The 14,805-nt window shown below is 38.7% G+C and overlaps 1 protein-coding gene across 1 annotated transcript; it reads left to right on the top strand.

The window, feature by feature from the left end:
• The first annotated feature begins 267 nt into the window (after window positions 1-267).
• Window positions 268-10,578, top strand: LOC105924707 (5-aminolevulinate synthase, nonspecific, mitochondrial-like). Its single transcript, XM_036139446.1, has 11 exons — window positions 268-509; window positions 1,200-1,375; window positions 1,479-1,655; window positions 2,578-2,679; window positions 2,782-3,001; window positions 3,108-3,292; window positions 4,597-4,776; window positions 8,809-8,973; window positions 9,049-9,317; window positions 10,116-10,278; window positions 10,387-10,578. The coding sequence occupies exons 1-11, from the start codon at window positions 499-501 to the stop codon at window positions 10,548-10,550; spliced, it is 1,812 nt and encodes a 603-aa protein (XP_035995339.1). The 5' UTR covers window positions 268-498; the 3' UTR covers window positions 10,551-10,578.
• The last annotated feature ends 4,227 nt before the right edge of the window (window positions 10,579-14,805 follow it).

Here is a 14,805-nt window from a genome sequence, read left to right as displayed (position 1 = left end):
CTGCTGACATTTCAAAATAATTCAAGGAGATAAAAAAAAAATATAGGCGCAAATCACATTATATCTTGACAAGGTAGTAAGGTACGTCTCTATTTTGCTAGGATGTCCCTGGTTTAAAACACGATCGTCCCTGTGCTCTTCTTTCTTGTGTTCAAATAAAACATACTATGTTTGCATTACTTAAAAACATTCCACATTAACTAAAACATTTAATTGGGGGAAATCTAAGCTTTCTCGTGTCTTTTAAATCGCTCCACTTGATTTTTACCCACATTAAAAATGTGAAAACATGAATTTTCGTTGTTTCGCGGCCAAAACGAAGGCGCACATCGTCGCCCCCTGGTGGCAGCCGAGGTTAGAGGACGTGACTGCTTTCGCAACAGCACCACAGATACGTAACTGTAATTTCCCCCAGTAGGAGTTTCTTCATCGGGAAGGAGAAGTGATTCAGCCAGAACCAGAACGACCAGGTGAGTCAGTTCCAGAAGAAAAGATGGAATGTTGTCAAGGTAGTTCTATACTGATCATCAAAAGGAATCGTGGCGTCTATAAAAGCTTTTGTGTAAAAGGCAGTCTACGTGGATTTGAACGTGTGGCATTTAAAATAATGTCATTGTCTCATCTAGTTGAAAAAATATAAATGTTCTATAATAGAAACAGCTGGATGCTTTGGCGGGTTTTGTCAGAAACTAATTACTAATTGGTAAAGGTGTATTAGATAACGTCCCAGATTTGTTGTTTACTGTAGTGATCATTTTAAGAACAACTATTGCTTCTTTCCTGAGTGATTTCTTTTTGGTGAAAATTTGCTCATTAACTGATTGTGATCCATCAAAAACACCGGGATGAGGTTTAGGCAGCTGGTTTTGAAGTAAATGGGAAGGGAGTAATTGCGACGTTGAAACGTCAATGGCAGCTGACTACAGGAGCGGAAATGGTAACCATGTTTTGTTTTTTGTTTTTGTAAAGTACTCTGGTATGACTTAGAAAAGGTAGCTTACATCCACACAGGATTTCTGCTGTTGCATCAAACTACTACATTTAAAAGTGAATTTTTGATGTTATTGGGGTGTCCTTACCATATTTTTTCTTTATCTATTTTTATAGTGTAATTGTAATTACACGAGTTTCTTTGATGTTTATGAAAACTCTTTCTTCACCTGTTTTTTTTATTATTATTTATTTATTTTATCTTCAAGACTGTCTCATATGGACACAGCGACCGTGTGGCGCCGTGTCTTCATCCACCTGAGTGGGGGGTCATCATGGACTAATTATGTCAGAAGGAACCCATCTATGGTTGATCCGGCCTCGCCTCTGGCCAAAGCCCTGTCAACTTCAGCTTTTGTGTCCAAGAGTAGTCAAATAACCGATGGTCAGTTGTATGTTGTTAATCCTTTGCGTGCAACATACAGTGAGATTTTATGTGGTAAATGTGGGCTCTAATATTCAAACTAACTGATCTCTGTTGTTTGCAGATCAAAATCATAAAGTCAAGTTATCGTCGGGTCACACGGCGCCCTCTGCTGGCCAGGCTGTAGGTTCCAAATGTCCTTTCCTGGCTGCAGAGATTGTGCAGCAAAAAAACAAGGTTATAAAAGAGGCCAGGATGGAGCTACAAGAAGACGTCCAGGTGATCCACTCTTACCACACAGGTAAAGGGACTCCACTTTGACATTCACTGCTGAGGTAGATGTTTGCTTTCATAGAGGTTATTGTTTTGAACATGCACTCTTTTTACTCATAACAAATGCATCTCAATAAATTACAGAATTATTGAAATATTATTTACCTTATTTCAGTCCAAAAAGGGTAATTCATATGTTACACATAGAGCGATAGTGTTCATTCTGTTGATATGTAAAGAGTCCAGTTCTTTTTATCCTTAGAACAGGTAAGACTCTTCTGATATTGGTTCAGGAGGGAGGAAGGCTAGTATGTTACTTTATGAACAGTTACCTTGAAATGCAAATGCCTGATGTGTCTTTTGATCCTTGTGGAGGGTGTTAGCGATTGTCTCTGCTAGGCATCTGTCAAGTCAGCAGTGTCATAATTGTGCCGGTCATAAAATTTCTGTTCTATAAAAATTTTCTGATAGATTGACTTTGGAGTTTTTATCAGCTGTGAGTCAAAGTCAATACATTGTGCGTCTGAGCTGCCTCTTTATTTCTAACATTTTAGAGTAAAATGGCTTTTTTTTTGTTCCTTCACGAGCTTGACAGAGTTGATGTTGGGTTGTCAGAACTAGAATATGTTTTTTTTTTTTTCTATAAGGAATTCTAAAAAATATTATTTTCATTTAATTTTCCATTTGTCCCCAAATAAGCAATTATAGTGACATACAGTATCTGCTGATAAAGAAAAATCTAAAGTCAAACTTTTGTGATCCAGAATAAAAATGCTTGAGATGAGGTTAGGTTTACATTGCAATAAAGTGAATATTGTGTGCATTAAGTAACGCAAGTCATTAAACTTTATTTATATAGCACAGTTCACAAATAAAAATCACAAAGTGCTTTACAAGATGTAGCAATGTAGATGAAAACACAATTCTTAAACTGAATTTATCAGCTACAGATCTTGTTGAAGTAGACAAGACCAACGCAGCAGCTGCTGGAAACATTCTCAAACCCTTTTCTTCCAAACCATCTCACATGCTGAAGGATAATCTCCCAGCAGGTAACCCTAATACTTTTTAATAAAGTGTTTTTTTTTTCTAAATAAACCCCCTGAAAAACCTTTCCTTTTTGTTTTATATATTTATTTATTTTTTGGTCAAAGTCGAAACATTTCACTATGACGGGTTTTTTCAAAAGAAGATTGAGAGCAAGAAAACGGATCACACATACAGGGTGTTTAAGACGGTCAACCGGCACGCCTCATCGTTCCCGATGGCGGACGACTACTCTGAATCCCTTCAGGCCAAGAGGAACGTTTCCGTGTGGTGCAGCAACGACTACCTCGGAATGAGCCGTCACCCCAAGGTCACACAGGCTATCATGTGAGTTGCACAAGTCTTTTAGACTCCTTCGATGGAAGTTTTGTTGTTTACTGTTGTTTTTTTTTTTTCTTTTGTATATAACTACAAGTTTTTTCTGTTTTTAAAGTGAAGCTGTGAAAAAGCATGGTGGTGTTGCAGGAGGCACAAGGAACATTTCAGGAACAAGCAGATTCCATGTAGAGATTGAGCAAGAACTCGCTGACCTGCATGATAAGGACGCAGCACTGCTGTTTACTTCCTGCTTTGTTGCTAATGACTCCACTCTATTTACTCTGGGGAAAATGTTACCAGGTAATTTAACTTTGCTTCTTCGGTATCTTGGAAAAGTAGTCATACCATTTGAACTTTTCAGCATTTGACCATATTAAAACCACAGAGTTCAGTGTATTTTAGTGGGATTTCACGTGATAGACCAAAACAAAACAACACGTGTTTATGATGCGGAAAGAGAAAGGATACATGGTTCTTGGTGTGCTGTGCATTTGTATTCGGCCCCTTTTCTATGATGCACCTAAATAAAATCTAATGCATTGAAATGCTTCAAGAAAGCATAGAGTTCACCTGTGTGTAGTTTAAACTCAGTATAAATGTAGCTGCTCAATGAAGCGCCCAGAGGTTTCTTAGATAACATTAGATCAGGCGTAGCGCTGTAGAGATGTTCAAAGCAGGGTTCAGTTATAAAAGCAGTATCCCATGCTTTGAATAATTAATAGTGTTGTTTAATCAATTATTAAAAAATGGAAGGATTATAGTACTACTGAATACCTACCTAGACATGGGCTTCCATATAAACTGACAAGGAGAGCGTTATTTAGAGAAGCAGCCAAATGACCTAAAAACTGTAAATGAGCTGCAGAGATCCACAGCTTGGAAAATATACCGACAGGACAACTGTGAGTTCTGCACTTTGCAGGTTGGGTCTTTATGGAAGAGTGGCAAGAAGAAAGCCAGAGGTGAAACCCTTCAGAAATTCTGTTTGTCTTTTGCCACATGGCATGCAGGAAACAAATCGGAAATGTGATAGAAGGTCAGATGAGTTTCTGTGAGACACATATTTTACGTTCTGGACGGTCTACATGGAAAACTGCACATAACCCTGAACACACGATCCTTAAAACATGGTGATTGTAGCAGGAATAAGAAAGCTGGACGGAGGGGATGGGTTGCTGAATGAAGCTACACGGGCAATCATGAATCCTGAATGAGACTGGGGTGGAGGTTCAACCTTTCAGTTCGTACTGACACCAAACTTACAACCAGAGTTATAAATAGAATGGTTTAGGCCAAAGCATATTCATATGCAAGCCATGTACAATTTTGCTTCCACTTTACGACAAAACTCAATTTTGTGGTAGTCTATGACCTAAAATCCCAGTTCAACACGCAGAAGTGTGTGGTTCTAACATGAGAAACTGTGTTACGGTTTAATGAATGAATACGTTTTTCAAGGCATGGTAAATATACCAATCTATAACTTGACTTTCCACACTTTTGCAGTATGGCACACTAATCCGGTCTTTCTTGTAGGTTTGCTGATGTGGACTGAGAAGTAATAGACAGAGGGGCTGACATTTGTGCTCTTTGTTTGCTGTCAGGTTGTGAAATCTACTCTGACGCTGGCAACCATGCCTCAATGATTCAGGGCATAAGAAACAGCGGGGTCAAAAAGTTTATTTATCGTCACAATGACGTCAGCCACCTACAAGGACTGCTTGAGAAGTCAGACCCATCCACTCCAAAGATTGTTGCCTTCGAGACGGTGCACTCAATGGATGGTAGGTTCACCGTACTCTTAGAAAGGTCAGAGTCTCGTTTCAGTGGACAATTTAGATGGAATCACTCTAACAAACTGGTCGAAGACAATTAGGACGGGGAAAAAATCATTCAAACCATCGCTGTGTGTTTTGCATGTAGGCATCAGTGGTAAGCAATGATATAAAGGAAAGAGAAGCTGGTGCTTTTGTCAGAGAGAGACAGACTGATACAAGCATGCTTTAAAAAATCTGTGTAAGGATCTACCTGTACTTGCTGTTTACTACTACCTTTAACTCCATGTTAAAATACAGCAGAGGGCAGTGGGGCGTACCCCTTCCCATCTTACCCTCAGGATACTTACTTACAAAATGTCTATATGTTGCAAACTGTGACCCACCCTTCACTTAGTGCAAATTACAGTGCATCAATAAAAAGCCCCATTGTGTCCTTTTTATGTCAAATATCCATGTTCAATATAAAGAGATTTATTTGTTTACTATTACAATATGGCCTACAATATGTTTCCCCAATGCCTTAAAGGTATATGAACGAAAAGACCAAAAACCATTTGATCATGATAAAATAAAGTTACATACACCAAGCCTCCATCTTGATGGTGTTTTGATGGGCCTTTTTGTGGCTAGATCCAGCTAAAAATGCAGCGCCGGGCGCGATGACCAGATACAAACAGACGTGGCGCCATCTACCGGCAGTATCGCAGTACTATCATAATGCCAGTTTGCTTAATTAACAAAACAGTATTAAATAATGCCGGGCTGTGCCTGACCCTCTGCAATGCCTCGCATTAAAACGGAAGGCCGGCGTGATCGAAGACCAACTGTTATTAATTAAATACACCAATCTACAGCAACTTTAAGAGCCTCATATCAGAACAGAACATATCAATTAACTCTGCAGTCACATCTGATAATAGCCGTTAGCCGTTTCCTGGTTATATCCCCTGCTGCGCATGTGCAGTATTGTACTTGCTCTGTTATAAAAATAAACAAGAAAGGCTTTATTTACTAACAAACTGAGCAAAAACAAAGCATAAAATGCCAAAATAATAACTAATATGCCAGCAGGATGTGATAATCTTTCATATAAACTTCCATGATTTTTGAGCCACCCTGTAGTTTCTTCAGTGAAGTTGCAACAATCATTGTCCTCAACAATGGAGAGTCTCCAGAGCCCAGACCCAACTCATCTGGATTGAGTCAGTCAATAAAAGCAATACCAAAATCTATTGCTCTGGGTTGATCCCAGAGAACCATTGAACTAAAGAGGTATTAGCCTGATTAGCACTGTCTACAAAATCTATTCAGGTATTCTCAATGACAGACTGAACCAGTACGAAGCACACAATATTCTGCCAGATGAACAAAACTGTTTTACAAAACCGTAGGGCCTGTGTTAATCATATTTACGTTTTATCATCAGTGGTAAGGGGCAGACTATATGAAGGAAAACATACTTTTTTGCTTTTATTTATTGATTTTCAGAAGGCATTTGACTGGGTAAATGTCGATATTCTACAGTTTAAACTGTTAACTTATGACATCTCTGGTAAATGTTGTAAAGCAATCAAATCTCTGTATAAAGCTCCAGTGGCTTGTATACAGGTGAAGGATTTGAGGACCGAATGGTTCACTACTCCCTTTGGAGTAAAACCAGGTGTTGTATTATTGCCTACTTTATTTTCACTCTATATATAATTTAGTAGATTAAATCAAAGAAGCCAACCTTGGTATTTTTATTGACAGTATACAGTATGCCTATGACATTATCTTGCTTGCAGAGAATGAAGTGAAGTTATGAAAAATATTAAATATTTTGAATGCATGGTGTAAAAAAATGGAGATTGTCTCTTGATAGTGATAAAACACAGATTATTCACTTTAGAGGGAAATCCCAACAGAAAAGTAAATATACCTTTATGTATGGAGAGACACCTTTTGTGCTTACAAGTTCTTATAAATATCTTGGATAGGTTTTGAATGAATTTTTGTGCTTTAAAGAGGGAGTTAAATATCTATCAGACTCAACTGGGAGAGCTTTAGGAGCTATACAGAATAAAATGAAGATTTTACCTGACTTGGGCCTTTCTGTTGGTCTCTGAAAAATCGGACTACCTTAATGGGATGGAACTGTTACTAGAGAAACTGGCTAATTTCCTAAATAATTAAAATCTTTTGAATATCTCACAAAAGGAAGGGTTTCACTTCTGCCCTCCCAACAACAAAAGCTTTAAAAACAGCAAACTGGCAGCTGATCTGCCAGTTTAGTGGTCAAATCCAGGCTCTGTGGTGCATCAACAGGCTGTGGGCCACATGTTTGGATCAACTTCAGGAGGTGTGTCAGGTTGATGTAAAGGCTCTACAGGGGATTTTCCCTAATATGGCTGAGATATCACATTTGGACAACGTTCTGTCCATACCTTACCCAAATAATTTCCCAGCACAACTGCACATCCTCAACAGGCAGCCGAGGATAATTACCAGAAAAAACAGCCCTCATCAAATCACAAACCAATGAGATTTTATGAAATGGAACAGAGAAAAAGTCTAAATCCATGTCATGGGGAATGAAACAGTGAAACAACACTCCCAGTTTAGCTAACTTTTAAATAAAAAAAATAAGTAAATCAACACAGACGCCATATTAAAGCAATGTTGTGCCCCGGTGCCCATCTGAAGAGTTTTATAGGGACCGTCTCTTTCCCGTACCGCTTACACAGCATCATAGATGAATCTCATGGGGAGGAGCAACCAGATTCAATTCAATTCAATTTTATTTATATAGCGCCAAATCATGAAACATGTCATCTCAAGGCACTTTACAAAGTCAAGTTGAATCATATTATACAGATTGGGTCAGATTATACAGATTGGTCAAAAATGTCCTATATAAGGAAACCAGTTGATTGCATCAAAGTCCTGACAAGCAGCATTCACTCCTGGAGAAGCGTAGAGCCACAGGGAGAGTCGTCTGCATTGTACATGGCTTTGCAGCAATCCCTCATACTGAGCAAGCATGAAGCGACAGTGGGAAGAAAAACTCCCCAGATCAAATGCTAACTGCTCCAACAGGCAGAAGATGGCTGTGCCTGACTCATTGACCTTTGTCAGAAGGTGTAGAGTAGATCAAACCATCCATCTTTAGCCCATTCAACCATCCATTCTCCCAACCTTTCCTTCTTTAGTAACTTGCGATTACTTCACTTTACTCCACTTTATTTTGGTAAATTAACAACATTACAAAAAGAAAGCAAAACAAAATACTACTTTACAAACTCATATTTTACCAAAAAAAGGAATAGGCTGAAGCCAAGGCTCATACGTGCCTACCCTATTCATGGACTCAACAGCCTACAGTAATTTAGCTATAACTCTAAAAGTTAAACTGGTGGGGCTTCACACATATCAGAAAGCTGGGCTGAAATCATTCAACCCTTTTCAAAGCACTTTTCACACCCGCTTTATACTTAAGATGTGTGTGTGCTTAAGCACTCAAACCCAGTGGGTAACTATCAGAAATTGGTGAGTCATTCACAGTTACAGGAAACTCCCGGGCCAAAAAAAACTATTGCAAGTTCCTTAGGAGTCTGAATTTAGAAGGGACAGATAATTTTGGCCGAACCAAACACTATATACCCCTAATATGGCTCCTCGTGGAACTAACCAAGTCTTCCAGGGATCAGATGCATCTTTCTAAACAAATGCCTTGCACACATACCCCTGATCATTACTCTCACCAAGCAGAAGCCAGACAAATACATTAAAGGTAATCCGATTACTAGATAATCCAAATGGAAAAAAAAAAAATCAGAAACTAAAAAAAGTAAACGGTAAAGCCAAAACTATTAGACAAATAGATCTGAATTTCAGACAAAGATTGTGATTATGTGATAAGGGGAGAGGGATATATACGGTCCAAACTGGAATTATTAATCTGTTATATAGAATTTGTTTGTACAAATAAAAAAGAAATGCCTCTGCATTTTTATATTGTGAGATGTGAAATCTTCTTGTTAATGTTTTTGCTCTGAACAGGTGCAGTGTGCCCACTTGAAGAGATGTGTGATATCGCTCACAAGTTTGGTGCGATCACCTTCGTGGATGAAGTGCATGCTGTTGGTCTTTATGGACCCAGAGGAGGAGGGATTGGGGACAGGGATAAGGTCCTGAACAAAATGGATATAATCTCTGGTACTCTGGGTAAGTGAAACCCCTCTCTGATCAAGGGAGGGTTTTTCCACACGCCGTTTATGACTGTGTGATGTTCATGCCCAGGAAAAGCAGTCGGCTGTGTGGGGGGCTACATTGCCAGCACCAGCGCTGTGGTGGACACCGTGCGCTCCTACGCTGCAGGCTTCATCTTTACCACCTCACTTCCCCCAATGCTGTTGGCCGGGGCCAAAGAATCCATAAGGATCCTAAAGAGTGATGAGGGTCAGACGCTCAGGAGGAAACATCAGAGAAACGTTAAACTGCTGCGGCAGTTGCTGATGGACCGTGGGTTTCCAGTGATCCCCTGTCCAAGCCACATCCTCCCTGTCCAGGTATTGAATGAATGAATGAATGATTTATTTCAGACAATTAACAAATTTAACACACATTTAACAAATATTAAATAAATCAATTTCAGAAATTACCAAATAATAAAAATCAATTTAAGAAACTCTTCAACCAAGTACTACATAAAAAAGTAATTGATAAACATTAAATTCAATGTTCTGTTCCTGTTCAATTAAATCATTTGAACATAAATAGAAATGAGATAAACAAAATTTTCCTCTAAATAAAACATATCAGGTATATTTACCTTGATTTCTGACATTGATTAAAGAAAGTTGTCTGAAAAGGGGTATGATAAAGGAAAACCTATTTTTCATACCTATTCTCCCTCTAATTTCACTTAAAGTACCTTCCTATTAACCAACAATGTATTGATCCAAAATTCACAAAAAATATGAACAATTATATTTATACACATATACATATATGAATATATGCATATACACATATGAATATATGCATCTACATACATACACATAAATGCACACGTGCATATCTACATACACACATATACACAGTGCTCAGATATATCATTCATCTCTCCTCATTACAATACCTGTTGAAAAACATCAGTTTAATCCTTTTTTGTATGAAAACTAAACTTTCAGTCTTTTAAATGGAACAGATTGCTCTGCCACCATCAAACTCATTCCTTTCATCCTTTTTGCTACTTTCCCACTAAAGTCGAACATGCTACTATGGAGAAGTTTCCTTTTATCGTCTGAAATAGGTTTTAGGCAGTTTAAAATCCCATTCTGTGGATTGTGCCGTGTGTTTAACAGGTTTCAGACGCAGCGAAGAACACTGAGATCTGTGACATCATGTTGTCCCGTTACAACATCTACGTCCAGGCGATCAACTACCCTACTGTAGCTAAGGGCGAGGAGCTGCTGCGGATCGCTCCAACACCTCACCACACACCTCAGATGATGTACTACTTTGTTGGTGCGTCTGATGTAGCACTGTGTAAAATTTAACCAAAGCACTTCCTGCAAAAGAGTTGATCCTCTGTTTTTTTTTTTTTTTTTTTTTTTTGTCCCGTTGTCTCCACAGATCGTCTGGTGAAGACGTGGAAGGAGGTGGGCTTGGAGTTGAAGCCGCACTCTTCAGCAGAGTGCAACTTCTGCCAGCAGCCTCTCCACTTTGAGCTCATGGGTGAGGGAGAGAGAGCCTTCTTCAAAGGCCTCAGTCACAAAGTACCAGCAGTAACGGCCTGACCCGTTAAATAAATTCTGCCAAAATTCATTCTATTTATTTTGTTTTGATTCAAATTTGTTGGTGTTGATAACAAGTTCTGTGTAAAACTACAACCTGATTATTATTTATTTATCTTTTAAAATGTAAATAATTTCAGTATTGACTGAGTCAGCTCCTCTCACTTGGCAGCACCGAGAAGTAATAGTAGATTAATAAAATTCTACGTCAACAATGTACATTGTTAAACAGATTTGATGGTTTGCTCCATGATTTTCCTCTTTAATTTGTAAAAACTGAACAGTTCGCCAAAAAGGGTAATCAGTTTAAGTCCGTGCATAAGCAGAAACCATTTTTATTAAAAGTAAAACTGTATAACCAGCTAAATAATATTATGCATGTGTCTGGAAAAGGCTTGTTTCTACTCTCCAGTAGTCACATGAGAGAGAAGTGGGTTACACCCTGGACCCCATCATTCGAATAATGCAGTGCATTCATAGTGTTTTGGGTTGGTTTTTTTTTTTATAGGTTGGTTTGTATTACTGTGTTGAAAAATATCTCACACTTGACATGAAGCCATCTCTGCACCTCTAATCTCTGCAGCTCTTTCTTCCCAGGGTGAGTATTAGCTCTCTATGCTCTACTTATTTTCTGAACTGTGTTATTGCACACAGTGCTTTTGACGGGTAGATTACATCTCGTATTTTTTACACGTTTAGGAATGCAGAATTGATTTTATATCTAAATAAAGTGACAGGAAGATATATATATATATATATATATATATATATATATATATATATATATATATATATATATATATATATATATATATATATATATATATATATAATCTTTTTCTTGTGTACTACGAACAAACATAAGGCATTCCAAACTGCCCTGTTTGTGTGTAAACAGCTTGAGGGAAGGTTTTTGGTGAGCCATTCATGAATTGCATTAGGTGGCACGCAAAGTTTCACCACCTGAGGGCGTAGTAGGCCTCCTGTTTCTGCAGATGTGTGGCTGTGACATCAGACGCCTCCACCCTGAGCTGATGACTCATAACTAGTGCAGGGGGTTTGTTTTTTTTCATGAACCGCCGGAGGGTATGAGGATATTGTGTTTCCCATCCAGATAATGTGGGGCATCACTCTGAGCTTATTAAAATGCAGGAAGAACACCTTAATGCACCTCCGCCTGTTTCAGTGTTGCTGCCGTGCTCTATCAGATATGGGTCATTAAAGATCTTAACAGAAATGGATAGAGCAGCGATCACCCTGTTTGAGTGAAAGATGCTCCGATATCACTCCTCCATGCAGAGAAATATTATGAATGAAGCCGATGTTTGTCTCCCATCTGTTTCAGCTCTGAATTTTTCTCCCCCTGAACATCTGCACATGGCCACGCGTGTGTTTCCGCATTCACTGCACATGCATAAAAGCCCTGAAAGCAGCACTTGACCTGAAAACCCCTTCCTGTTCTGTGAAGCAAAGATTTTTTATTTTTTTTATTCTGTCCACCCTGGGAAAATCACTGAGGTAAAAATGTGAATGGAAGTGGAGCATTCAGGACATGACCACCACAATCACACACATTGTTTACGAATGTAGATTTTGATTTAAAAAAAAAAAAAAGGTTCAGTTGCAGACTTTTATTGGCAGGTTTTTATACACTACACAAGGTGGCAAAGAGGTGTTGGCAGGAGTGAAACCTTGTGCACTGCCTGACCTCATTGTCACACTTAATTTCCCTTTATTTATATGTGTGTGCTGGCTTCACTGCTTCATGTCTTGGAAAGTTTAGGAGAGAGTTCAACTGAAGCAGCAAATCATGTGGGTATGAGATGTCACGGGCAGGATGTGTGCATATGTCTGTGTGTGTGTGTGTGTATTTGTTTTACCTCTTAGCATAGTGAAGAGGCTGCATGTCTGAGGCAGTTGCAGACAAAGTGGTGCAGCGGCGCATGGTGATGATGTGGGTTGCTGCGTAATCAGGTAATGTTTGAGAGAACCTGTGTGTGTGTGTGTGTGTGTGTGTGTGTGTGTGTGTGTGTGTGTGTGTGTGTGTGTGTGTGTGTGTGTGTGTGTGTGTGTGTGTGTGTGTGTGTGTGTGTGAGGGAACATGTTAGCAGGTTTTAGCTCCATTACTCTCTCTCTTTGTTAATCCTGATGCCATGCACATCTGTGACCCACCACCCCACCCTTCTGCTGACCCCGCTCACGTGTGCATAACAGATGAGCTGCATGGCTGGATTACCACTGCAAGCGTCTCATTGCCGCTCTTTTCTCCCCTTTTCTCTCCTGACTCTCTTTAGTCAGAATTGTTCTGCATCATTATACACATCATGAATGAACCACACAGAGAGGCTTAGAGAAAATATATCCTAGTGTAAGACAAATGTAAAACATGTAAAGAGAAAATTCCATCTTAATTTATCTGTTTTGTGTCAAATTGTACCTCAGAAATTAAGGCGGACAGCTTTTTTTTTAGGAATGTGTCCAATCTAGTAAAGGCATTTTGATCATAAGTGACATCATCCTTCCATTGAGAGGTACTCTCAATGCCTGCAACCAATGCCTAATCTGTTAAAATTGCACTCTGATAAATGGTTTAGGTTTATCTGGATTCTGACCCACTGTACTTTACAGTGACTTCATTTTAAAATCTGGGTTACAAACATTAGCCAATCTGGACACATGCTAAAAGCTAGTGTTTTTGTTCTAATTGATCATGGACTGAACGTGTTTAGAGTCACAGATCAGGTAATATAGGCAAGGCTACAAGACCCACAAGGTAGTTGACCTTTGTTGTTAAGGTCTCTTGTTTTTCCTTTTCTGTCTTTGGTCATTTTATATTACTAACGGCATACCTCTTTATTAAATGTGTTGCAGCAAGCATTGAGTAAGTGGAATATAACTACACTGATATTCTCGTGGCCTCTAAGCCTTGTGTCAGTACTTGTCCTGTTAGACATTAGTGCTGCATTTGATATGGTTGATCACAATATTCTCCTAGAAAGACTTGAACATGCTGTAGGGATTAAGGGAAAAGCATTAGGCCAGTTTAAATCTTATCTGACAGATTGTAGTTTGTTCATGTTAATTATAAATCTTCAAACTCCAGGCTCACTTGTGGAGTACCACAGGGTTTAGTCCTTGAGCTAATTCCCTTTCATCCATAAATCCTGATGAATCCATTCAATTACTTAGACTACATGCATGTCTTGATGACATCAAAACCTGCATGAATTGAAATTTGTGTTTTTAAATTCTGACAAGCCATAACTTATCATCTTTTGGACCAGAGACTTAATCAGAAATTTAATCTGGATGACATTAAATTGGCCTCTGGTAATAAAGAAAATGTGTCATTTAAATCCCGTATTAACCAGGTTTCTGTTTCTGTTTTTTTTTTTTTTTTTTTTGTCAAAATTAGAAATATTTTGTCCAGCAATGGCGCAAAAAACTAGTCCATGCATTTGTTACTGCAAAATGCATGGCCCCTGCTGAAAATCACCAAACCATCAGCCCACTTCATAATCTGTTACGTTACAAACACACTACTGGTTACCTGTACACAGGTTTCTGACATGATGAAAATAGTTTATACTGTTTCTTCCTTGCAAATGTCTATTTGCACACTTAAATCTCTCAGGAACTGTCTAGTTAGACATCCATGCAAATTGCACAATTCTACAACAAAATTATTACACAGAATTATGGTCTATCTTTTTTGACTCGGAAATGAGCCCATTAGCTGCGAAGGACTATATGCACGCTTGAGTCCCTCAGGGAATGTTGTTGTTGGGCAGTGTAATCAACAGTTTGTTTAATAAAATAAAAATAAAAATACATAATTACAATAGAGCTTCTTGATTCTTGAAAAGTCAGTCTGGTAGGAAAAAAAACCCGTCATCAAAATGCTTGCCAAGTTGTTGGAGCCGAGTAGAGCTGGATCAAATCTAGTCGTGTAAAAGCGGCTTAAGTTTAGTTTTAGCAACAACCAAAAAAAAAACATCTCAGTGATTGTTTGCTGATTTCCAAGGAGGATGAAGAAGGGCAGAAAAGCAGGTGAGTTATGAGGAGAGGAGACTGACGAGAGAGGGTCAGTGGTGGACTTTCTGGGACTGAGGAATCTAGGTAGGTATTGTGGATCTAATCTGAAAGCTGCTCAGGGGTCTGAAGATATCTCCAGTCAAGGCTCAAGGTAAAACACAGGTGTTCTAGAAAACAAGAGGTTTGTTGAAGAACAACAGACATTTCATAAAGAATCTGGTTT

This window comes from Fundulus heteroclitus, chromosome 1 (genome assembly GCF_011125445.2).
Source record: "Fundulus heteroclitus isolate FHET01 chromosome 1, MU-UCD_Fhet_4.1, whole genome shotgun sequence".
NCBI classification, from domain to species: domain Eukaryota; kingdom Metazoa; phylum Chordata; class Actinopteri; order Cyprinodontiformes; family Fundulidae; genus Fundulus; species Fundulus heteroclitus.
The sequence above is the reverse complement of the archived record's forward strand: the minus strand, read 5'-3'. Positions and strand labels throughout refer to the sequence as shown.